The sequence below is a fragment of the Rhea americana genome, unplaced genomic scaffold, assembly GCF_003343005.1.
Source record: "Rhea americana isolate MKP2758 unplaced genomic scaffold, rheAme1 scaffold_1, whole genome shotgun sequence".
Classification (NCBI taxonomy): domain Eukaryota; kingdom Metazoa; phylum Chordata; class Aves; order Rheiformes; family Rheidae; genus Rhea; species Rhea americana.
This window is the reverse complement of record NW_028185038.1, coordinates 18,341,233-18,368,302: the sequence shown is the minus strand read 5'-3', so window position 1 is coordinate 18,368,302 and position 27,070 is coordinate 18,341,233. Positions and strand designations below refer to the sequence as shown.

Here is a 27,070-nt window from a genome sequence, read left to right as displayed (position 1 = left end):
AATCTGCTCCACTTTCCTAAGCCACCTACATTTCTAATAATACATGTAAGAGGATGGGAAAGTCGAACACTGGGGAAGAAAGGCCAGGGAAGGGCACATGTGATAAATCAGGATCACCTGTGCTACAGTTAAGGCATTCTGCCCACATCAGAGCAGGGCTGGAAAGCAGCCAAGTGTCCATATCAATACTAAATGACAAGGGAAGGAGGCATCTGATGTACCCTTGGCAGCAGCTTTAGATGTGCTTACTGCTCCTCTCCCTTTCACTGTCAAGAAATTGGCTTTCAATTATCCCTTCGGCAAACGATGCCGAGGAAACAGCTCGCTGGGGGGGTGTGCGGAGCCACAGGAGCATGACGGCCATGAAGAAACTCTTTGTATTTGAGCAAAACTCTACCAGCCCTGTTCTTCAGAAGCCCCAAGGGAGCATGTTGAAGTCCATTTACAAGGGGGGACACCGTGGCGCACAGAAGTACCCGAGTTGCCTGAGGCCATATAATGAGTTGGTGTCAGAGAACATCCTGGAGCTCCAGGCTTTTGCCTCCCAACCCTGAGATGAACCCAGTACCATGGATGTCCCCAGCAAATTTATACTTATTACTGAGATTTGCACAATGGCATTTCAACACTGCCTTGCAGAGTATTTATTATGCTAATGAGCATATTATACAAAAAGTCCAGAGAGAAGGCAGACTTGAGATTCACTTGGTAGCTGTATAGCAAATATCCTAAAACTATCTATTAAACTGTGAACAGGACAAAGATCATTTGATTTCTATTCCTGCACTTTAGCCATAGAGTCTGAATTCCAGCTTGCACACTGCATTAAAAACCTGTGTATAGAAATTACCAAGGCAGACAGATTTCCTCTCAACCATTTCAAAGAAACTACTATTATATTCCTATTTATAAGGAGAGAAAAGGTGGTTTGTCGCCTCATCTTGCTCTAGAGTTTGTTCCGCAATCACAAAGAAATCGTGCAAGCAGCAAAACAAACTAGCCCACGTGGGCATTTGCTGCCCAAGGAATCACTGCTTTGCTGCAGCAAGAGCAATAACCCCAAACGGCATCTTTCTGCGGAAGATGTGGATTCACCTGTTTCAAAGATTCAACACCTGAAGGTATTTTAAAAATTCAGCACGCGAGGACATTTTTCTCAGCGCATCCAACCGACACCGTAGTCATGATGAAAAGACTCTGAAGAGGCTCCTCGGTGGATATAAATTCACACTGCTAACCTAAGACATAGCCCACCCTAACAACGACCCAGATTTGCAGTTTACTGGGATTTGAAAAGGCTCACCAACAATTTGTGCGTCTCCGAAGGAACGGCGCGCTCGGCGCCAGCACTCCCGGGCAGCTCCAAGCTCCACGGAGAGGTCAGAACGCCACCCAAAAGCCAACGTCACTAACTGATGGTCTTAAGCTGTAACATCACACAAAATTATCCCTCAAAAATTTATCTGAATATTCCCATCTTGTTAAGTTTATATGATATAACTCATCACAGCAGACAAGTAAGCGTCTTACAGTGTATTGTGTAGCTCTAACGATGTGATTTAGCGATAGAAAATCTTGCTAAAGCAGTAGCTGTTATTAAAGCTTTGTGGAGAAGTTGAATCTCAGTGTCCCTCCTCTGCCGCCCGTTCCCATCCCTGCTAAGCAGTTTTGAGGTATCCACATACTAACCAAAAAAAAATGTACCTCAGCAGAGCTGGGCATTGCCACGTTCACTTCAACAGACGATGCAATCTGTAGGCTTAACGAAGCTAAAGCTGAGAGATTCTTCCTGGATTCAGGTCCAGAAAAACATAATCCTCAATTCCTACAAACTAACCAAAAAACCCCCAAGTCCAGCCCAAACATTTCTTTGCCTTCCCAAGACAAGTGGTGGCAGAAGGAAACTTCTGCACGTCCCACCTCTGTGCCGTAGGTACGAAGGTGCCCTGTGTAGAGCCAGGTGCTCACTCAACTCTACACCTCTCCATGAGCCTCTCAAAAGCAATAGGATTTGGCGTCTGTTATGCTCATGATGAGCACACGTAGATATGTTTTTCTATAGGATCTGAAAAGTGATCCAGAAGCTCGTTTCATAGAAAGGAGCAGACCGCTATCAAACAGAAATGACTCACACCTACAGCAGACCTGGATTCACAGTCCCAGTAGAGGGAAAAAGGGCATATAGAGCCTGCTGCCTGTCCTCCCAATCATCTTTTCGCTTTATAAAAATATTGTGAATACAATAAACAGAGCTTGAGAAGTTGGAGAGGAAGATCATGTACTCTTGCGAGAGAAAGAAACAAGGAAAAGAGAAACAAAAAACCTACACCTGAAAAGAGAAAGGAGAGATAAGAGATAAAGAAAGAGAAAAAGCCTTCCATAAAACATCAAAGATTCAGAAAAGAACTATGCAACAGGCTGAGCATCAAAAGAGAACAAAAATAATGGAAGGCGCCAAACCCAATGCTACAAAATAGGCAGCAGACGGGTCAACTTAAGATTAGCTTTCGACTAAAAGCTAATCTTTCGACCTTTGCCAACACCTCCAGTCAGCCCAGAGAGATGTCTCAGGCTGTGGTGAGTCTAACTAGAGGAAGCGAAGAAGCCCCTGCTCGAAGGCAGAACCTGAAGCTGGAGCTGCTGCTGTTACCAACGACGTCACGTGGAACCAGGTTCAGGACTTGAGGGTCTCAAAGCAATGCTTTTGCCTTAAGAATGCAAACTGGCCCAGCTCTTTCCCTGTTCTGCCTTCCGGGCCTGAACACACTGTTGATCTATGCAATGGGAGGTTTCAACCATGTTGATCCCTTTGGAAGCAGCCGAAGTAATTCAAGCTGTCATCAGGCCTGGAGCGTAGGGCCCATCCGCTGAGTTTACTGCCCCCAAGCAGGCTCCGCGGAAGAGCTCATGGGAGCCCTTCTAATTCACTTCAGTGCAAAAGCAGATATGCCTCAAACCACTAGTTCCTTTAAATGTGCATCTCGTTCCCCGTACTAAGCAAAGCTTTGCGTTTTGAATCAAGCTACACTTAATTACACACCATCAGCTATGCGCTGTGCCCCAGATGAAAAGCAAAGGACGTGAGATTTCATTCTCAAGCATCTCCAGCAAGCAATCAGCTGGCCTTGAGAGTGGAGTGCTTTGATCGCTACCTCGGCTTGCACGGATGACCACTGCTAGCATCGCTCTCAAGAAGTCAGTTGATTCAGGCTGGCGACACAGAACTAGGAGCGTTTTAGAGCTCTGGGTGCACAGGGACATCTTTGCACACAAACATCAGGAGGGTAGGGCAGCTCAGCATCCTTGCTGCCGGCATGCTGAACTCAAGTGCCACCGAGGGCGGACCCGGGGGGCACCGTGGTGTCTTGGCTGCTGGCATGTTCAGAAGAAACCCCAGCAATGCAACCTCATTGCTGCCAAGCATGGCAGAGGTCGTGGCTGGCAAGCCTGTGCGGTCCCAATAGACCATGCCCTCTCCCAGAGCACACACGAGATCTGCTGTGTGCCACAGGAGAGCTGAGGAGAGTTAGTGGTTCCCAGGATAGCCTCAATATATGTATTTTTAAAACTACCTTAACTTCATTTTGGGTGCACTCCACAGGACCGAGTCACGGCTCTAGGTCTCCACGTGGTTGCCTCTATGGTGCGGGAATGACTCAGGTGCAGGAATAGCCTGCAGCACTATTCCCTTGGCCAGAATTATGCATCAAAAAGCTCACCCAGCATTATGCTAAAAACAATAGCATTTTAGCATCAGTGACTCAAACCGCAACAGATGACATGGCCTGTATGGCCAGAAAAGGGCTTTTAGTGTCCCATTTGCTAGCCGACAGTTACTATGGGAACTCATCAGTGCAAAGTGACATGCAACAGTCGCTGGCACACGCTCAAGATTGAGCCCAAGAATTGGAGGGTACGTTTCTTGCTCCCTCCATGCATCCTGGAGGGACTCCCTTTAGTCCTTCCTTGCTTCCTTCCTTCAGCCTGATGTTTCTGTCTTGTCCCACAATGAAATGTTTTCGGAGACGTCCCAAATCTGCACACAGGCTCTGGTTTTGCTTCGGAAGTGCTGTCAGGGCATCGGCCTCAATTATACGAAGGGAAGATGAGAGATTCCTAATAAGGAGTCGGGATAGTGCAACTGTCCTGAACAATGACATTTTAAAGGATCAGAAGAAAGGTCAGGGGATGACTTGATGAAGGATGTGCTGTTGCACAGGTATCCGTCCACGTTGCTAGCATACGGCCCCTCCTTTTGATGCAGAGCTAGTAAGGATGTGCATCAGCAGGCAAACTAGAGGTGCAGAGGAAGCAGCAGGCAACCAGTGCCTTCTGCGGTCAGGGTTATCCTCATTAAAAAAAAAAAAAGAAGCAGGGAAAGGAAAAGTCATATGGTACATGGAGATGCTGAGATTTTTTTTTACTGCTCCATTAACTTTACCCTGAGAATCTGATGCAAAGTTCAGTGTTCAGGAGCTTGCTGGTGTCAAGAGGAGAGAAGAAATGAAATCATTCCCTCCTCCTCCTGACACAGATTTGGTATCTGAGATCCATAACCAGAACAATCCGCAATGCGGTGCAACCTTCAAACTAACTTGGGGTTTCCAGACAAATGCTTTGCCCTGGGATTTGCCAGCACATCCTTCCTCAGCTGCCCTAATACACAGTCCCTCACCGGTGCAACGTGCCCTCGCCACCCCTTGTGCTGCAAAGCACCCATGAAATCCTGCTGTAACTCGAGCGCGGCCAGATCTGAAGTCCCTTTTTACATTTCTTTCCCCTGTCAAAGGCAAATCTGGAAATGATACATCTTTGGGTTTTATCACCAACGTATCTGATTCAGTGATGAAGTGAAGGCTAACCTTTATAAAGCGATAAGGGCAGCGTATTTCACACTCGCCCCAGTGCCAAATAGCCTTCAGAGCTTTAAAAACTAATTATATGAACAGAGGCATGACTTTTCATTCCTTTCTCCCCTTGCCAAGTTTTGAGCTACTATAATATGCTCAATCAGGTCTCTTTGTCTGGCCAACTGCACAGGAATATTAATGGGGAGGTTCTGTTAGTATCTTACCCTGCCTTTTGACATCTATTTGCAAAAAAAGACAGAGGCAGGTTAAGAGAACAGAATCAATCACTATCAACGCAGACATGCATGAGGTTTTTGGAAAGACACTGCAGTTGGCTTCTTCACTCTAATTAGACAAATGAGTTACAGGAAACCTGGGGAGGGAAACGGAAAGCAAACAGTGCACTGGTATCTCTTCCTGACGCAGTTCAAAAAAACAAGCGGTAAACTTTCAGGACATGTTTAATTTAGCTGCATTCATAAAGGGATGCTAGCGAGTAGTTCAAGCACAGCTGTCAGTGTTGTTTTAGAGCCAAGCAGAACACACTCCCATGTTTCAGTTTCCTTCCCTTGAATTAAACCTGGAACGTGGCTGAGAGGACTTCAATCACAGCTTGCCCTCTGGAGTCCGTTAAAAAATTCTTGTTTTAATGTAAAGCTTTCGTTCCCCCTGGAGTACGAGTTCAGTCTTCAAGAACGACTGGGCTTTCTCGCCAAGACTCACTCCCTTCTCTGGCCTAGGCAGCAACGGAGAGACTGCAGAGTAGGTTCTACTTAACGCAGTTTTCCTCTGCTCTTCCCCCAGATGCACTCTCAGAGAGAAAGGAGATCTCAGCTTTCCTCTCAGGATGCCTTCACTCTTCTCTTGACTGCCCTTGTTGCTCCAAACCTACCTTTCCAGGAAAGGATGGTTACTCCCGTCCCTGCTAGCTGGAGAGCGAGGTCTGTGAACACAGGTGGGTATCTATATACTAAGGTGACGAAGTTATTTCAAATATCTAGTACAGTTAAACAGTCAGGATGAAATAAGCTCTCCCACACTCTCCTGTCACAGCCATGAGAGCCCTGACCAGTATATCTGCAGGACCATTTTCCCTTTGGCTGTGCAGCAGTGTTCAGGCAGTGAAGGCTATGACAGTGTTCCTCCCATCAGCAGCAGCAGGAGGAAGAGAAAGAAGCAACAGTAGCAAAAAAAAAAATCATGTTACTTTGTATTAGGAGAAAGTCTGTAAAATATGCTTAAACAGAAAGAAGATGACAAAAAATTGGACAAGTAATTAATTTCATTTTGAAGCTTTCAGGAGAGACCTACTCAACCATGGCACAGATTCTTGAGGAAGTTTATAAGCCGTGTCACTTACTATCAATGGCTAAAACAGGCCCAGACCAATTATTAGCATCTAAATTAATGCTACAGGAGCGTTCAAACAGCACTCTGAGGAACTGGAGCTTAAAATATGATGCTTTCTGCGAACAGAGAACCAAGAAAAGAACTTCATCCTAATGTCTAGGCTGAAAACAGGAAACAGCACAGGGCATGGAGCTTTTCCCAGTAATTCAATGTATATGACCTAATAGGGCTTTCCATTCTAACATCTCTGATACAATTGGAGGGAACACTTCAATTAGCGGATAATAAAATAACACCAGAAAAGAAATGGACATTAAGATCAAGATTTTGGCTCTGCTAAAGCCAACGCGAGTTTGGCCATCGGGGTCTGCAGCCTGGCGGGGACTTCACTCTCACAGATGAAGTTCAGCCACTAGTGCCCAGCATTATACCCCGGGAACTCTGTAGTCCCAAGGACACTGTTCAGAAATCACGAGCTGGTAGGACATCCCAGCTCATGCCAAGGTCTGATTACATCCTCAAACATGTCTGAGCAGAAGAAACAAAGGAGAAAGGCGAAGGCAAAGATGGAGGCCAGGACTGAACTCCTAAACCTCAAAAAACCCAAAGACTGCACAAAGACCTCTTGCATGCTGCTCCCTCTTCCAGGGTCACTGAAGATTTCTGAAACGCTGGCGTGCTGATTATCCCCACTGCAATATGAGCAAACACTTCTGTGACTAGACACAGTTTACACTCACTGTCATTCCTCTCTCTAGACTGCATCATCTTTATGTTATTGTTCCTGAATTCAGTGAATAAGTAAAATGACAATCTGGGCAAATTAGACTTTAATTTTCAACAGCTTCACTTACTCCTACAGTTTTATAGCCAAATGCCAATCAAGGAAGTGATGAATAGTGATGGGAATCACAGACAAGCTTTGGGACTTGTTGGAGTGACAAAGCGGACTGGTTTCTTCAGGATGTGTCAATGATTCAGAAACTAAGCAATTTTCAGCGTGTGGGAAAAGGCAATCTGTCCATTTGTCTTTTCAGTAGTTCTTCTAGGTTTTTACTTTCCTTTAAAGTATTCCCCTCTGGATATAGCCCTACTTTTCAAGACCTGTGATCTTTTTGCTCTCTTTACATAGCTCCTGGGCCTAGGACAGAGGTGAAACGCCACTGGGTCACGGCTCAACACAGAGCAGCTTTGATGACAGTGCCAGCTCTAGGAACTGCCCAGTACAACCAGTTGGCTCTTCCATAAAGTCGCGGTTGCTCTTCTGTCCTTACTGGATCAGAAAAGAAGCTCCACTTTCTCCTTTATCTTTAAGGATAAAGAACTTCAGCCAGGTTTATCTCCCAATCCATGATGAGGCAGGCACAGATAAGCAAAAGTCCAGGAACATTCCAGAAACAATAAATTTTCCCAGGGATTTCTTGTTACCGTCAAGAACTGAATCCAGACAACACACAGAAATTCTTTGGATAGTAAGTTCTCAGTTGAGCAAAGCCGGTACCTGCCTTTAAAATCATATAGCCTAACGGCATGTGGGGTCAGGCTTTATTACTTTACTGAAAGAGACTACGTGTCTCAACCCCCCTCATGCCTGGAGACACAACAACTCCCGAAATACCATTATTTTGTTTCCAGTAGGTTTTACCACTGTTGCTCCTATGCTTCAAAATCCTTTTGCAGCTTCAACTACAAAACATTTTACCTTATAAAGTCTTCCTCTTCCTCTCTCTTGGGTCTCAATTGCTTGGGCTGAGCCATATTGCTCCAGTTGGGCAGAGATTTCAGGAGCCTGCTAATATCGTCATCCTTAGCCCAGGATGCGCTGATAACCAGCTTTTCGTCTGACTGCACGATGCTCCTATGGGAAACCAGCAACAATCGTATTAGTGCAAAGCAAATCGTTCTCGCCATGTGATTCCACAACTATTCAACAAAATTCTTCTCGCATACAAATGTGCAAAGCACACAGCAGTAACGAACGGGTCCAAACAGAAATTCAACAAAGAACATAATCTTCTGGGCAAGGCAGGGCAATGTGGATAGATGTGATGTGAACTTCTCTCAGACTCATCTCTCTAGCAGTACCTTTATTAGGTCCCTGAAGGGGTAAAGGGCCAGATTCTCTCTTCCCTTGAGGTCATCTGACTTACAATCATTTGTGCAATAGAGGAGGTGATTCTGTACGTAGGAGATGGAGAAAGCAGTTTCTCTATGGCTCATTTGCTCCCTGCAGTCTCAACTGAGCCTGCCAGCCTCTGACAATCCACGCTGTGACTGCAACATGGAAACCTGCCCAGCAAGGTCTGGGTGGAAGCCACCAACCCAGTGCATACCAGCTGTCCCAACTTGGGGAGGACATCTGAAGCAATGAAAGGAAACGAAGGGTCTTCTCTCCAGCCATCCAAAACATCTAATAATAGAGATTTCAGCTGAATCATATGTACGAGTAAAACTGAATCAAAGATCACAGCACATTCCAATTATGAAGACTTTCCCCATTTAATATTTTTGGCAGTGTAACTAATCTGAAATCCTCACTGGTAATTCCAGGAGACAAAAGGGATGCTGTATTTGGAGGAGTCAACTAGCTGCGTAACTTTTGTGTCAGGATTGCTCATGAATGACCATCAGTGCACACAGCGCAGACCTCAGCAAAGTTTCCTATTTCACTGGGGTGCCAACGAGCTGAAAGTGCCCTCCTGCTCTTGGGTTGTTCAGTAGACTGCAAGAATCTGGGCGGAATTTTTCTACCTCTTAAAAAGGGCAAGTGGCAGCTAGGGATACAGGCATTTCCTACTAATCCTGTCCCAAACCTTCTTCCTTGGCAATACTTCCAGAGGCTTTCTGTGTCTCTGCTCTTCTTCTACGATGTCCTTGCATGGTTACCAACTGGACTGCTTCTCTAGGACAAAAGGAAGCAGAGGCCACCCATCTGAGTAAGATCATGGTATTGACCGCTCTGATGGGCACCACTGGGTCTCATTCTTTTTAATAGAAACATGACAAAACCTACAAGCAAAATAGCACTGTGTGAATTGAGAACAGAAGCATCAAAAAGACAAGGTCTCAGAAGGTCTTCTCCCTATCGAAATGTTTAGCTGCAGATCAACAACAGAATCAAGATCTCCCCCATGCTCTAGAAGACTGATCACCTTCTATTGTGCAAGAACACAGACAAGGCTCCAGACCTGTGTTTGAGCCTTGGAGACCCAGCATCCCTTGCTCCCAAGGCTGCAAGGCATCTAGAAGTAATTTGTATTTACGTGTCCTGCAATGGAAGGGGCTGAAGAGGTGTAAATGCTGGATAGATCTATGTCTGCCACTACTATTGGAGAAGAACCAGTTTCTCCAATATGGACAGACACTCTGTTCTCAAAAAAGAGTCAGATGCTTGGTGCTGGATGTTTTAACCGAGAATCGGGTTGCTTGGTAATGCAGTATGGATTTATCTGTGCAGGTTCAGTCTGTGCCAGCTCAATCTGCAACCTGGGGAGCTCTCTGCCGGGCTGCACGGAGCGTGGCTGTGCTGCTTCTAGATCCGAGTCAGTACAGTGCATACGGCACTTCAATCTCAGATCAGTCAATAGTATTCAGTCTCTGATTTTGGGAAGGGTCATGAAAGACCACAATAAAGACCCTGTACCTTTCTAAGGGGTTATGTGAATTAACCAGTCTCATTTTAAATTTCCTGAAAAGTATGTTGTTGTGGTCAATAAATGTGGTCAATAAATAGAAATAAAAGTAACAACACACTAAGTATACGAGGTTCGAAAAGGAACACAGTGAAAATGGCATTGAGAAATGAGCCAACACTGATCTGTCTTGAAATAGAACAAATTACTTCTTTTCCCACCAGCGCTGAGCAACCTATCATTTCTTTCACCCACCAAGAAAACACCTCTGCTCAGTAAGTACACGCTATTTGTGAAAATGAATTTGTCACATACACTTATGTATGAATTTTATTTATCTTTAAATTTCATGTTCAATCTGCCACAAACAAAAAGAATGTGTTTTCTTTCCAGCCACAGAAGACCTTGACATCAAAATATCAATTTGGTCTTCTGCTGCTATTAGGAACTCAGTGTTTTTCCATTTATGAAAAGGAAGGCTCTACTCAGCACCCTAGCGAAAACTAAGAAAAAAAAAGAAGAGACAAAAAAAAAAAAGGCACCACCAGAATCTTTGACATCTGAGACAGAAAAAAACAAAGTAAATGATTTCTGGAAAATGAATTAGATGATTTCTGGCCATTTCTCTGCCGAGGCAGCACAACTGTTTCATAGACTATATTAGCCAGTGCTTTGTCCAGTTCGGATTTCAATGACTACGATACCAGACTCCTTCCCTTGGGAGTCTATTTCACAGTTGAACAAATACAACTCTTGGATAATAACAGAAAAAAATCCAGACAGCGTGCCTATGTTTTACTTTACTGAGTTTCTTCCCATTATTCCCTGTAATTTTCTCTATAGCAGCCTCAGTACTGTACCGCTCTTTTACTGTTTATGCTCTTCAACTATTTACAGACTTATCATAGCCCTTCAGAAGCTTAGAAATGAATGTCATCTTTGGGAGCCTTCTGATGAGCTATACAGAGGACAGAGCTACCTCTCTGTTCTATGACCCATAATATCTGCTGCCCCCTAAAATCCTATTGCTTTTTGGAATCGGTGTCAGGACAGGAGAAAGAGGAGGCTGTTTTGCTCCTGTATCAATTTGCAAACTCAGATTGAGCTTGGGGTGTCGTTTTTCTAGAGTCATCATTTTGTAAGAGCGTAGCCCATGTTATTCCCGTCTTTCTCATGTCTCAGCATTAAGTCATGCACGGGACCATATGCCCCTGGAGCAGAATTCTCCACGGAAATCAATAGGGAGTTGGATTTAATCAGTGCTGAGACACTGCTCTGAACCAAGTGGGTCCCTCTGAATTATTTCTCCATTCTTCTCATGACTGCGACGTCGCCTGATTTTTATTGACATGCTGGTTTTACTCCAACCACCCCCTCATTAATGAAGATGCTAAAGAGGGTGGAATCATCAGACATCCATTCTTCTGCATCAGTTACACCACCCCTTCTCACAGCCCGTTGTTTCTAACACCTCAGCCAATTTCCAGCCTCTGTAACTTCCTATCAGTGTCAATCTAATTCAGGTCCTCAGGTGAATTATTGTAAGGCATAATGACATATTTTTGCACATAGCTCACAATGCTTCTGTTCAAACACCTTCCTTCTCCCCCCCCAAACCTTGTGTAATTATTCCTGCCACTGTAATAGAGGTCATTTGTTACCACTAGTGCCACAAGCTACTAATTAATTTACAGCTCAACTGGCTATGGAAAGTGCCATCTGTGGGGCTCGTGGCACCCAGCTCCCAGGAGAAGAGAAGGAAGAGGTGTGACGCTTGCATGCGCAATGGTGTATGGGGGAGGAAGACTGTCCTCTCCACAGCTCAGCAAGTTTTGGCCATCAAACATCTGCAAGCAGTAGAATCCTTTCTCTGCTGCACTGCCTGGCCCGAGCAGTGAGCCTGTCCCTGAACATAGCCAAGGCTTTAGGAAAGCACCCGGGGGAAAGAGGGGTGATAGGACTCTGCTGCTTTGTGCCAAATGTATTCAGGAATGATTTTTTCTCTTCCCAGCACCAAGGTAATATTTCCATAGCGAGGTTTGCTCACACTGGTAAGAGTTTAAAAGCAGGTGCTCAACCTGGTCCAGGTACTTTATGGTCTGAGGACACATTCCTGCCCCCAAAAAGCTTTGAGAGCCATCAAAACAACTCACAGCTTAAAAGGTAATGTGAGGAAGGGGAAGATGTCAACAGTAAGCACTGAACCAAATGGCGAGGGCACTTCCCTGGGGCTGTGGAAACCCCAGGTGACTGCAGACCCCCTAGACACCTTGGATGAATTTATCTGCCCCTCGTTTCCTTATCTATAAAAGGAGGGTTATTTTTATTTGGTTAGCCGGAAAGCAGGAACCAAAATTTATTTTTTTGGGGGGCAATGTTTGGAGAGATTTAGGCCCAGTTTTACCCCACCTAATTGTACAAATTTAGTAGAGACATTTAAGTTAGCAGGCCAGTCACTACAAGCTGTCTTCATAGCTGATGGAGAAAACTGGGTACCTCCAGAAAGTTTAATCAGATTTTAATAAAGCTGAACCAGTCTCTGAGATATCCATTTCTTTTTACAGACTAGAGAGAGCAGCTGGGGTGACTGGTCCATTAATTCAAGGTCCTTGGATTGCAAGAGGATATTCAAAGAAGAGAGGATGAAGAAAGATCAATAGAAAAGGGGTGGACACACAGGACGGAGCTCAAAGTTGGACAACTAAATATGAACATGCAACTTTACCATGACCATAACTAAATATGGGATAACTTATTGTAGAAGGATATGGAAACAGCTTAACTTCAGAGCTGAAGACAGTAAGGTTTGTCTGAGAAGGGTGGTGGTGCGAAACTGAAAAGAAAGATTTGTATTAAGGGCAGTTACCTTGAATTGATTAGATTTTTCCCTGTCTCTAAGACTCCCTGTACTGTCTCCTTGTGCCTCCTAAAGTCTAGTAAAAATGGTTTAACTACACTGGCTTAATTCATGAGCAGAGCTGGTTTCACAGAAATTTGCTAAAGCAGCTAGCTGTGGGACAGACAACCTCAGACTTCAGAAAAACACTGCCAACACAGCAGGAGGCTTTGTGAGTCTATCTCCCATTGCAATTTTCATTCTAATTCTCCCCTTGCCTTGGTTTGCATGAACTATTTGGAAAATATAATCCACATTTGCAAATAATTTATGTCACACTGAGACAGCACTTCGTACAAACGTAATTTGCTGGAGAGACCTCACCTAGATCAGATCAAACATGCTTCTGAAATCCATCAACAATTAAAACATGAAAATCCATAGTTATTATTTATATAAATATCTAATCTATTCATATCCAGCCCCATTAGTTTCTTTGCGCTCACTAGAAAAATCCGCACAAAATGGAAATCAAACATGAAAAACCTCAGATGTGAATTCTTTAGTGCTATCTGTGCTGTAAAGAACTCCGAATAAAACACTCAGGCTTTGAGGAGCTTGTATTTGAACATTTTTGATCCACATTTGCTCATATTCTCCTTGAGGAACCGCGCACACAGGGAATGACTGAACGCCAGGCATGGACCTTGCACAAACCCTCTCTCTGGCTTCCCAAACCGTTGCTATCTCGACATCCCACTGCTCACTCCAGCTGATTAGAGCAGCCCAGCTCACGCGAGGGTCGTGCTGGGACTCTGGCGGTGATGGTGGTACCTACTGCCCCACGTGTGCCCAACAGAGGGTGGATGCACATTCCCTGCTCCTACAGCTTCGGCTCGTTGCGTTGGCCTGGCCAAGGCTCTACGGAGTCTATTCCACATTTTGGGCACTGGCAAACCATCATCCCTCCACTCACTTTACCAATACGAGAACAGCTGAGGATTTCTCCTTCTAAAACCCCAAAAGGAGAACCGTGGAGTGGAGGGCAAGGGTGTGCAGAGGCGTGCCAGCACGAGAGGTCCCTGCAGAGGGCACAGCTTCCTTGTGCATGAGCGAGGGTTGCAGAATTGCTCCCGTCCCCGCTCTGTTGGTCTGATTCATTTGAAATGGATATAGATTTCTATTTCAGTCAGGCACTTGCTAGCAGCAAAACTAGAACATTTCCTGTTTTTCCTCCTGCCGTAATCAGGGTATTGCCAAATTAGGGCTGTCCTAATTACTCCTCAGCAGGTGCCAAAGCCAGGAATGGTATAAGGAAAGGAAGGAAGGAAGGACCTTTAACTTCAAACCAAAGAAATTACTTCGATTGTCTAGTTCCAGTCAGTAACATTTCATATAAAATACGAACATTTTGTGCAGTGACACACACGCAGCTACCAAATTACACGAGCTTTCGGACAACATTTACCCCATATACATGCTCACTGCTAATGTTGCTATTATTAATAATAACGATGATCCCATATACAGCCACTCATCAGATGAAGCTTCCTCTGAGTGAAATCAGGCAATAGGGAATAATTTCTTAAAGCTATTGGTCAGAAAACACAAGGGCCTTTTCAGCTTCCCCTGCTATCACTAGCCTCAATTAGCTATTAAAGGAGATTATGTATAGAAGCTATTACAGCCCACATTACCGCAGCCTCTTTAGTGTCTTGCACTCCAAGCATTTATCCCTGCAGAGTGAGACACTCCTGGCTCCTCTACCCGGGGAAAGCCATTTTACACACGGGCAACTGAGACGTTCAGAAAAGAAGTTATTTACCAAAAATCATGCAGAAAACCTTTGACAAAGCAAGCACCTGAAGGAATCAAACCCCAGCTCCCTGCAGGGCAACCCTGCACCCACAGGGACCATGCTGCTTTAGCTTCCACACTGCTGTCTAGGAAACTGGTAGAGACAGGGCGCCAAAAAATGCTGATGAACATGGACAGCTCAGGATGGAGCACATTTGATGACCCTTGAAAGAAAGGTGTTGCGAAAGCCCCACAAAATCCAGTGTGTATATATGGTGTGTTATGGTTAAGAGTTCTTACATTGCCGGAAGATTCGAATGCCCAAATCTTAGTACAATTAAAATATAGCTGTTTTTTCAAACCTCCTGAGAACACTCAATTTGAAGGACCTGACTTGCTTTATTGCTATATACAGATATTTATATTAAGATGATGCCTTGTGCTTGCAGTCTCCCAGCTGAGATCACTTTTGCCTGATTGAGAGAAAGGCCACGTGGTTTCTAAGCTCCATTACCACCGTCACCCACACAGAAAGCGTGTAAACCATACTGTGAAGCATATGTCTCACCTATAGAGAAATTTTCTTGACTGTTTCAGAAGAGATGATTTCTAGAAGTAACTCCTTCCTACTCGTGTTAAAATAGCAGAAGTCCAACAGCAGCATCTCCAGCACACGTAGGCTTCCGAGTCCTCCTTCCCCCACACCCCTCCCATCTTCTCCCTCTGAACGTGATGGAAGAAAGGTGATTTGCTTCACTTTACAAGCATGGCTACTTTGTGTACCTGTAGGCGAGAGTGCAGGTGTCCTTGTACTCTTGGAGTTTCACACACACCATGTTGAGGAACTGATCTGAATAGGCACTCAAGTCATGCATCAAGTTCATAAGGTCTTGAACAGTCTTCTCCACAATTACCGTGCTCTGGAAAAGAAAGACATCATGACAGAATGACGACACACCATTTTCACAGTACTGTGAGAGGAGAAATTGTGGCAGGTCAGCTAATGAACCCAGATCACCAAAGACGGAGAGCCATCTGAATAATATTTTGGGCAGTATTGACTGATAAAGAGTTGAAGAACACCTCAACAACTGTGGTTGGAGTTGCAAAACACGAGCGTTTCAGACAGCCTCTGAAATCTGGATTTCAGAGTATCCTTTAAGACTAGGGATCATACCCATTCCTCAAGTTTGTACAAACTGCATGCATTTGGGACAACCACTCTTCTCTTTGGAAATCCCAGCCTTCTGCGTGGAACTGAGGTTTAGGCAGTGCCACACAGTCCTCCAGTTAGGAGAGACAGAATATTGCAAACATCCAGACAACAGGGCAAGTCTGCAAACCAAAAATGCTGCTCCGTGCCACGCTTAGACAACCTGCAGGAGAAGGAGGTACCACATATCTGCTAACGTAACAGATTTTCAGAGCCCTTACAAATTTGGGGACTTCTGAGGCACCTCAAGGTGAGATTTGGTGTGGTTTGTACTTATAACATTGCCTGGTGCACTTAATTCCCTTGCTGTGAACAATATGGAGGTAAGGCTATCGAAATCCCAGGGCTGATACAAATTGAATTAATAACAGGCTAGGTAAAATGAAGGATTATTTTTGAGCCATGCACAAAGGCAAAGAAGGAGACTGAAGCATCTGTGAACCTTGGTTGCTTTGAGAAATTCTGCACTCAAGTTATACCAAGGGAAACTCCAGGGACTTCAAGAGAGCTGCATCAAGGATTAACTCAGCCTTTTCTCTGTATTAATCAGGACAGGAAGAGGAGTTAGTTACTCAGTTGATTGCAGAGTACAATCTCATCAAAACCAAAATCATAGTGTCTGCACTATCCCCAAAAGCCCAACTTCCTTTTCTGTATCGATTTCCAGATTGAAGTGCGGTAGCATCACCCTGATCCATAATCCTGCTCCTCCATATTCACCTGTGAGTGACAGGAATTGATTCTACTCACCTACCTGAACCTGATTTGGTTAAAAAAAAAAAAACCCAAACCTCATCCTCATTCAGAGCATAGATTATTGCTTAGCAAGGGGGCAGTAGGGGGGTTTCAGTGAAGGTTTAGTCACCGACAGTGCTGTGCTGGTTACTGCTGGCTACATCCTTGGCTCACTACCGCTCTTGGATGAAAAACTTTTCCTCAGTTGCTCTTGTATCTCATCAAGTTTCCTCTTAAGCAAATCACAGGAATTAACCAATCTTTCTTATTATAATTAGCTACAATTCAGGATTATTTTGCTCCAACAAAAATGCAGTTTGGTAGCGCTCTCTCTCAGATGCTCTTTTTTACACTGCTTCTCCTATTCTTGCAAGTACCTTTAATTTCACAAATATTCAAGTCCATCTGGGGCTTGATGCAAGCAGAACAGAACAACCGATGCTAAAGAACCTGCAGCGTGGAGTCATCGCGGGTGAATGAATGGGACGATGGCATGGATAAGGTGGCATCAGCAACAACCTCTGCTTGTACAGATGGGCTCCAAGTGGTGAACGCAGCCTGTTAGCAGTACTCAGCACTCAGATATAGCCCAAGCCCTTTGCTATCATCACCCAGCATGTGCAAGTCACACCAGAGCGATAGGGGAAATCCCACCCATTCCCATCAAAATGGGACATCAATCTGGCACCTTTCCCTTGGGCAAGAACACGGTATAGAATCGCGTATGTTGGGCTGACAAGCTCAGAATGGAAATTACCTTTATTTTCCACTGATATTTCACTGGAGAGAGTTGGGTGGGATTTTCACCGGAACCTATGGCATTAACTGATCTGTCCTAGCTTACAAGGGGAAGGACACGTCCTTCCCCGTGTCCTCTTGTCACAGCAAATTCCATGGGTAGGATATGCAACACTCAGAGAGGAATCAACCCTGGGCTTAATCTGCCCCATTTCTATTTTAACAAGTGACTCAATCTCTGAGGAAACAATTTAACAGCTTAAAAATCAAATGGTCGCACATTAAAAGAGAAAACATTGCCAGTTGTTTACATAGTTTCTCCAATTTTCTTTCTCCTCTCTACAACACTAAAGCTCAGCTAAACTCCTGCCAATATCTGGATTTCAGAATAAAGCCTTTTGATTTAACAGGAATACTAAGCTCCTTGCACGGCTTAAAAAGAAAAACAAAAAAAGGGCGATTACCATATGAAAGACGACAGCATCAGATACGTAGGGGCTATTCTTCTGTAACATCTGAACCTTTCGCCGAGCAACCCTGACACATCTGCACGCGTCTCTAGGGACGCCATGCATTAAGATGCACGGGGCCACGTTAATACAGCTGGATTCATTAGCCGGGACAACCCAGGATCTTCTGCAAGTCCGCGCGAGGACGTGAATGTATTGTGAGAGAGGTACAATCCAGTTGCTGCTAACCCATCCGGATTCATTAAGAGCAAATGGGTATGATCAAAGCCTAATTTTATGGCAAGAGACTTCAATGAAGCCTTTTTAAAAAACCAACCCTAACACGGAAACTCATCCACAGAACAATATTCGTCCCCACACACTGCAAGCATTGCATGGCGCTGAATCCTAACTTCACGCCAAGGGTACGACTCATTACTCTTACAGCCCGTCGGGCTGAAGGCTTGAAAGGCGTCTTAAGGCTAATAAAAATATAAAGAAATTCCCTCTTAGGAACTTCTGATCATTAGCTACTGCGGATGGAACATGATAAAACAAGGTGATGCCACTCATCATTAATGTGGCAGTTTTCCCCTTTCACGCGTTTTACAAACATTCATCGTTACTCCTTGAAACTGCCCCAGTTCTCCGTTGTGCTGAAGCCCCAGATGATGTAAAACAGCTTTAGGGTAGGTTAATTTATGCTCACACTTTTTTACAAGCCCTGAATGATGGAGAGGCATAACCAGACCCGGAGGAGTCTTCACCCTGCTGACAGCTGGGTCAAAAAAAAAAAAAAAAAAAGAAGCAGAGAAGTGATGAGATTTGCCCAAGTTAGGATCAGAGCCAAGATAAGAAGGTGGAAACTGCTCGTTCCCTTCTCTTGAAAATAAACGTTGTTTTCTTCAGTAATGCCTCCATAATAGTAGTATATTAGAAAAAAATAACACATGCACAGATTTATTCCCTGGCCTACCTAAAAAGATGGGTTATGGTGGTTGCTCTGCTTCCTTAGCAATATTTGGGGAAGCTGTGCTATCAGTGTGGGCTCACGTGCACATATTCTCCCAGCTCCTACAACCGGCGTGTGGCCACAGGGGTGATCAGGAGGACACAGGGTCACTTAATCCTCTAGGCCAGGATCACTCAACGCTGAAACTCTTCCCCTTCCCACACCTCTTGCACACGCAATGCTGCATAAACTTTTAAATTTTTCATAAAATAGAGGGAAAACCTCCACTTTGGTTGTTTTTTTGCAGAAAGAGCAGCTTCTCACACACCCATTTGCTTGCGAACTCTTCATTTTCTTGGGGGTATGAAGGCAAAGAGGGGATCAGCCGGGCTGGGATGGCTTCTCACCCCATGTGATGTGTTCCTGAAAACACAACAGATGGAGGAAGGCACTGCGGTAATCTAAAGGTTGCCGATTATTAGCCTATTATTGCCTATCATTTATAAATCTCCTCAAGATGTCTTGGCAGAGGAAGGCACCGTGTGAGTGCAAGGATGGGACTTAAGGGAAAGAAATAAATGAAACCTAATCTAATTTTGAAGCTGAGCCATATTTGAAGCCTCACACCTTCAAAGCTGCTCTATGGAGTCCAGCAGCAATTTGCATGGATTACAGTAGTTAATAAAGCTATAATAGGCGAGATGAAAATCTCAAACCTCTTCAACATGTTCTCAGTGTTGACCTGCAGCTGGGGGTTTGAGACCGATGGCTAAATTCCAGGCATGCCGACATTTGGACATGCAATATTTTTGGGGGCATTTTCTTGTTCTTTAATTACAGCTTCTCAGCTGCTTTGGCTGAAAAAGTGTTAAATTCCCAGTAGGGGCTTTACAAAACCTCACTCCACCTTGGTGTAGAGCACTAGAAGGTCTGTTCAGCAGAGGGCTCCCATGACCTGCATGGGGCATCGGCCATCGGGGAAGAGCTGCAGATACATAAATCAAGGCTTCCAATCCGGAACAATCCACTCATCTCGTTAGACGCCACCACTCGTCAGGAGAGCAAAAGTTAGAGATGGGAAATTTTTAAAATTTAAACCCAGCAGCCAGGGGACCCAATTTCCCTTGGATACTGGCATGAGACCCTTCGAGGTCTGGAAAAAGACCCGACATGAGCCCCAGCTCCATCCCTGCCGCGTGCAGCCAACAGGCACCCCTATGTCAATCCATCAGTGCCTCAGGTTACCCTCTCCATATAACAGAAAAAATAAAATGGAATCTTTTTTTTTTTTTTTTTTTACCTAACAGATGAAAGAAGATAGTCGAAATAGTCCATTTTACCGATTAGGGGTTATTTCATACTGAGCAATAAGGGGTCTTTGCAATTTGTTTTCTCTCCTGTTACATCTCAGGTTTACAAAGGGGTAGAGTTTTCAGTACATATCAGTTCAAAAACATGTTTAAATGCAAAACTGGCTTTGTGAGATTGAAATCCGATAGTCTTGTTTTTCTCATCCAGCGTTCCTGCAGCACTATTCATGACTCTAGTACCAGCTCTGTAGGATCCTGCCCGTTATTATGGCTAAACTACACCCTACTACAGCTTTGCTTTCCAAATACTCACAAATGAACATCGGTTTTTATTTTCAGCTTTTAACTGTAATTCTGCCTGCTTCACAGTGGGTGATATTCTTCCTTTCACAGGCTTTATTCTGTGAGGTGCTGAGCATTTTCTTCCCATGGAGGCGAACAGGAGGCCCAGGATACTCAGCGTTGCCCTCTTTCTTACACTTATATGTGACACCGTAACAGCCAAATGAAAGCACAGACAAGTCCTTGCACAACTCTCTTCTTTACCCAATACCCTGTAATCCTGCATCCCAGCTATTTACCGTGCAGAAAGACGGGTTCACCATGGGTATCTTCCAACCGTACCCTGCAACAATTTGCAGACATCAATTGCAGGTCCTCAACTTGGGCAGAGGCCGGGATAACCCAAAATCCCAGGTGCTGCTTCTCTAAGAGAAGGGTGTGAATCGCAGCCCAAAGCCGAGGAAGGCCGAAGAGGAGGCACGAGGACACGGGGCATCTCCAGATGAGACGCTTCCTCATATCCTATGTCGAAATTGCTCCAGATTCGGCTTTGCGGCAAGTGGAAGTTCTCTTAAAAAATGACTCCACCATTTTCTGCCGCAAACGAAGCCCTTCCTAACGGCACCGTGCTTCAGCATTGGTCAAAACCTACCCGTGGGCCTTCTCATGTCATGCAGGACGTGCTCTTCAGTACCGGGGTGACGATTCATCTGTCGTTCGTGCTCCTTAGTGACCACGGCAAACCGACCCTCAGGTACGACACAGCCATCCAGACAGAAAGACGACACCAGCCACATTAGAAAAAGTCCTTTCCGATAAAAAATGTTCAGCTCCACTGCCTGCTCTAGGGAGCCCAAATCGACTAGACATGCCAGTTATCATTATATTTTACTGTTCAGACCTTTGCACAAGAAGAGGAGGAAAAACCTTTTTTTGACCTCCTGAACAGCTATGACATTAGGATATTTATAAAGCTCCTTATTTATTCTATTTAAACCATCAGAAAAAAGTGGTAAGGAGATCCAGTGGCTGGAAGCGGAAGATAGATCATGTCAGAGGAGAAATGTGGGATACACCTTTAAGCAGCGAAGGGAATTAACCACTTGAACAGCTTACGGTGGGATCTGCTGCACTCTCCTTCATGGAAAGGGTTGAAATCAAGCACAGGTGTTTTTCTAAAAGGTGGGCTACACTTCAAATACAAGCTATGGACTTGATTCAGAAATTATTAGGAGAACTCTGGCTGATTATACTGGAGCTCAGATGTATTTATTTTGATTTTGAACTCAAATAAATTCAATGGCAATAGACACCTGGGATATACTTAAAAGTAACCACACAATGAACCAACCCCCTGTCATCTCAGATGCTCTGAAACAGAAATCATCAAGGTGGAATGGCTCTTTCCTCTCCAGGACTAGTAATGGAAATCTGTCACAGCAAATCAGACAGTAATTATTCAAACTGCCAAAATTCTCCCAAAATGGAATTCTTGGCACATCGTCTCTTAGCCAAAACCCAGGAGCTTGCTAGCAGGACAAGGAAAAGAATCAGGCTCTTCTAAGCAGACGACTGCAGAGGATCATACTCGGAGAAGTGGCATCTTATGGAGGATGCCTGGCCAGCAACATCTTGCTTTACATATGCCACTTCTCTCCAAAGCCATCACGCGGCACATGCCAAGGGTAGTCTCAAAACAAAGACCCTGCAAGACATCTTCTGCCTTTCTCCAGCTGCTAGAGAGCTGAGGAACAAAGGATGGGACCTGTTCAAGGAGACGCCACATCAAAAGTCAAGGACAACAGTAGTAACGTCCCATTTATCCAACGGTAGAGTGGTCAGCAATGCTCTTCTCAAACACTGGTCTCCTCCACGCTCTAGAGATGGACCATCAGCAGAAGCCACTACCACGGTGGCTCACGACTTCTGAAAACACAAGGCTGTAAATTGCAGTGATGGAAATGTCTGTGTGCGGATAACGCGTGTCAACAGTCTTCACGTAAATAAACAGGCGCCCCCAAAACCAGTCTGCTAACTCAGCACTGTTACAAGCTGAAATGCTCAAAACCTAAGAAATACCAAAGTTAATACTTGTGTAAGGATTTTCCTCCATTTATTGCCATCGCACATCTCAGTGTGCCGCACAGGAGGCAAGTCAAGAAGGAAAAATGAGGTTGCACACAGGGGAAAGTTTGTGACAGTCCAATCTTCTAGCCCGTAGATTACTCTCCCATCAGAGGTGCTGGCACTTGAGACATTTAAATCTACACCGAATGATACGCTGGTAACTGCATGATAAGGAATGCTGTGGCTTTGGCAGGGAGATGGACTGGATAACTTAATAGGTCTTTTGTATCTCTTGCTTCTCTCATCCTGCTGAGGTCTGTAGCTATTATTAAAGACATTTTTTAAGGTATTTTAATTTACTTCTCTAAATGGCTTTCCATTCATTCACTCCCACCAACTGAATGTTGTCAGGGACATTAGTAGCATGATAAAATAGTTGTAGCTTCATGCTGGTTTTAATGCGTTACATACACAAGAAAAGTCATTAGCTTTTACCCCTTAATATACCTTCTTTACTGCTGCATAACTGTTTATCACTCAAAAGTGCCAAGCACCAGCCATGCTCCTCCGTTATTAATCAACAGACACTTGTGCGAGAGCGCGATGAAGATGAACAAGACCCAGTTATTTTGAGCACAGCTTGTAGCTCAGGAGTTCAAGAGCTGGTGCCTGACATTTTCAGCCCCTCTGAATATTCCCTGAAGTGACTCTTTTTTAAGGATTTGGCACAACAACTCTCCCAATTACAGGTAAACTTCAGGCAAGGCAGCGATTTATTTCCTACTGCCGAGGGGCAGGTTTCTCTCCCCACTCTAACACCTGCTCTAGAACATCATTAGCAGGCTGCAACCTGGTACAAATTGAACGTGGACTTGGAAAATTAATGATGCTCGGGGCAGGGCATCAACTCTGTGAATCAGACAATCTATAAAAAAAAAAGTTTTCATATGGTTAGTCCGGCTTAGAGAATGAGACACATCTGTATTATTTTTATGAATACTCTATGTGCTCTATTTTTTCCCCCTGCTCTCAGAGCACCAAGACTAATTTTCCCTCATGCCTGGCAGGACCAGCGACCACCTGCTGCAGACGAAACGTAAAGCAGAGATCACACAACGGAAGGACCAAAACCATGCAAAACTAACTATCAAACACCCCCAACGCAATACTTTTGCCATAAGGACGACGTTAGCACCTTGCTTTTCTCTTGACAGATGCGATTAACTGCTGATGCAGAAATGAAAGTAAACGGGAAGGACGGAAGGATGGAGCCAAAAAAGCAGGTGCTGCGCCGCCAGATTTATGCTACACATGGGGTCACCAATGTAAAGACTTACCAGGACAGAGGAAAACTATGATCTAAATTCAATGAGAACTAAGGAAAATTCAAAGTGTGCAAGATCATTTGAAATAAAAAGGGCCAAATAAATAAATAAACCACACATAAAGGCTTATCAACTTCACACGGCTCTAGGAGTTACCCCAGGCTGAGATTCTGGGACAGAAAGCGGCCACGCCACTTGAAATAATGAGGCCATTTGTCAGAATTTGGAGTAAGTGTCAAAAAGCCTCATTTGTAGGGCTCAATTACTATGTAGACTGGCAAGACCAGCATCACTAGTGGTTTTTGAGAAGGTGACATCCAGTCCAGAGTGGACCTGGAAAGGCACAGGTCACTCAGGCCTCACCTTAGAGCAGTGAACTTCATGCTTCTGTCCATGGAGTCTCTTAATCTTCATTAACTCAGCTACATCTAATGAGGTTAGGTGCTCTGCATGCTCCCAAGGAGCCCTTGGGGAGCCTGGGGAGAGAGCAGAGATCTGCAGAGGAGGCCAGCTAACCACAGGCACCAGATTCAATTCCTACCAAGACACCAAAAACATATTAAAATTGGCAGTTAAAATAATTGTCGGGTTTTCTGGGGTTTGAATCTGAAAGGCAGCACAGACAGAAAGGCAGTTAAACGACAGGGTGGTATAGCTTGCTTTCTTTTTTTCTTTTTTTTCCGTGCAAGCGCTTGCGGTAAGTCTGTAGATGATTTTTTCCTAAATGAGGGAATTAGAGAGGAAGCAGGAAGAGAAATCAAAAATACTCCAAAATGTTTTTAAAAGTCACCTCTCAGCAATTAACCTGAGGTGGATTTCTGCGACTCAGCAGCCACGTTTTTGCTAAAACACTTGCCACATTTGTTTTAGTTAGAACTTGTTGTCACATGCAACGTGGCCCTGTGCAAGCAAGGCTGGATGGTGTCACCAACAGTGGTGACTGAAGGGCTACCTCAACAGCACCCAGCTCCCGGAGCCCTGCCCTCGAGCTGGAGCTATCAGATTCTACAGGGCTAAGGGTGATCTTTGTTGTACAGGGAAAAAAAATCATCATAAGGGGAATCTACATCCTAATGCATGCAAAGAGTGCTAGAGATAATGTGAGGATGGCAATTTTTTTTCCCCAAGCAACTTCTAATCTTTGTAATTTAGGGTTCCCCCTAGCAAACTGGAGTAAGATCAAAACCTCTTCAACATTTCCACTGGAACACACCCGTGCTGAAAAGTGTATTTGTAGACCCAGCTTTGCTTTACCTGTCTCAGTAGTTAGGAAATCAATAGGAAGGAGTAAAAATTTTCTACAAGAACATTCCACCAGTAGTAACACTTCAGCTTGGATGTCCCGTAGTGGAGGTCCATGCTCTAGCCATGAGACTCTCCAGAACTCCTACTTCCTCTACTTCCAAGGGATTTCAATCAAATGCATTGCTGACGTGGAGAAATCGCAGCACAGATCTGCAAGGCTGCCTTCCAACCAGCTCCACGCAAAGCTGCAGCACGCTGGACCTCTCCCCACAACTGCTTCCCTCCTCCTCCTTCTGTGTATGACTTAGAAGTCAAAAGCTGCTAAGAAATGAGGGGTAGTGTCCTCAAAGTGAAAATACACACACACGCACATATACGTATAGATACATGCAAAACCAATCCAGATGCCCTCAGCCTCGTAAAATTTTAATTTTCCAGAACTCTCAACATTTATGCAGAGCTTCCCAAATCAGAAACTTCAAAAGGCTCACTGATCTCGTCTCCTCTCCTGCATGAGCGAGAGAAGGAATTAAAAGCTGTATGCTTTCATTTATTCCCTCTGTTTACTTTTCTGCATTTGCTCTTTGGACAGGAACAGGGTTCAGGCTGAGGGCTTTTGCCTGCAGTTTGGGGTGCCCCTCCAAGCTCACTGGTCCAGCGCAGACCCAGTGGGGACACTGTGGTGTTAAATGCTCTGCCCAAAAAACACAGAGGTGAGAGAATTCACAGGTTTCACTGGATGATAGGAATTGTGATTTACCCATTAAATTAAGCTATGTATTTTACACATCAAAGACTAAGGGGATCACAGCTCTGCCCCTGGATGTCCCCAAAGGGTTGTTTTGAAATGCCACATGCATGGAAAGCCTGCGGGCAGTTTGCTACAAGGATCCCGTAGTCTTCATTAACGCTACACTAATCAAAACTGAGTGACCACTTAAAAAACCCTGTAGATTCAGGTCTGACAAACTCTTCTGACCAGGAGATGGGAGAAAAGATGTCATCAACCTTCAATTCCTGCAAAGAGAACTAGCAATTGCAGCAAGACTTGTGGCTGGGTGCAAAATGTAGATACTGTTTTCTCCTGCCATGCAGGAATCACTTTGTGGTGCCGGCAATCAGTGACACATACGATACGTTTTTGGATGACAGTTCCTGAGAAGTGCACATAGGTCTGGTTCATTCAGTCACTTCTACAGTGATGAAGTGAGGATTTGGGGAAATGTTGGTACCCTCTAGAGCTCCTTCCCTTTCAGATTAGCCATCTTCATCAGGAAAGCTCACCTGCACCAGCTTAAAATAGTGGGGAACTCAGATCACTTGGATGCTGGTGGGGAACCTGTTCAGGCAGGGACAATTGCCCCCCAAATAAATCTCACTGTCCTGTTCACGTGGAGTGTGGTGGGAACAAGACCACCTTGATAGGGCTCCACTTAACTCTCCTGACATAAAACAAAATCTGGATGGGGTCCAAACTCTGTGATGAACGTGTGTGTTAAAAGCCACCTGCCCTGTTTGCTCAGCACAGTGAAATCAAATGTCACTTGTTGAGAAACCCTCCCAGAGAGAAACCCTGAATAATGTCTGCCAGGGAAATCCTACTTCCTCCATCTCTGCCCTCACCTCCTTTCACCACCATGCTACTCGGTGGGATGAGTCAGGCAGGGATGTGCCAGATGTTACCTAAGATCTCAGCTAGACCTGCTGTCAAAGCCAAAAGCTATCTGTAAGCCATAGACATATGGTTGGGGTCACCAACTAATGAACTAGGATGCCAAGCCACCAACACAAAAACGAGAGGAAAGGCCTATTTCTTAGAGGAATGGACAATTTCCATTCAGCACCCTGTGGCTGCAGAGACATCCACCCCCTAGAGTAACAAGCATCTCTGTCCTCATCCCCCATTCTGGTGCAACAAGCACCACGTCATCGTGAGGGCTGATATTCCCTATGCTGCTGTTATTTTAGCAAGATCTGCCTACAAGACCTGTACCTCAATCCAGAAAATAACCAACTAAAACAAACTCAAAGAAGCAGTTCTTCAGTTGCAGTTTGCAGTTCCCCACACCAAAAGATGAAAATATTCCTTCCTTTGAGCTTCCTGCAACCAGCAAAACAAACTACTCTGCAGTTTAGCAACTATCTTCTCGTAACTCAGGATTTCTGTTGCAGCAAAGCAACACAAAGTGCTGCGCATCTAGAAAAATCACGCTCGCAAAACACAGGTACTCAGCAAAAGGGCAATGAACAAGAGGTTGTCTTTTCCGCCAAATCACATTGTGGGGGGAA

At 44.6% G+C, this 27,070-nt stretch overlaps 1 protein-coding gene across 1 annotated transcript in view; it reads right to left on the bottom strand.

Moving 5' to 3' along the window:
- The window catches only part of EXOC4 (exocyst complex component 4), a 370,959-nt gene that overhangs the window by 63,787 nt on the left and 280,102 nt on the right, over positions 1-27,070 (bottom strand). The window contains exons 12-13 of the mRNA XM_085299740.1: positions 15,249-15,385; positions 7,903-8,058 (exon numbers count right to left, since the gene is read on the bottom strand). Coding sequence (XP_085155866.1) covers positions 7,903-8,058; positions 15,249-15,385 — 293 coding nt within the window. The remainder of the gene's footprint in view (positions 1-7,902; positions 8,059-15,248; positions 15,386-27,070) is intronic.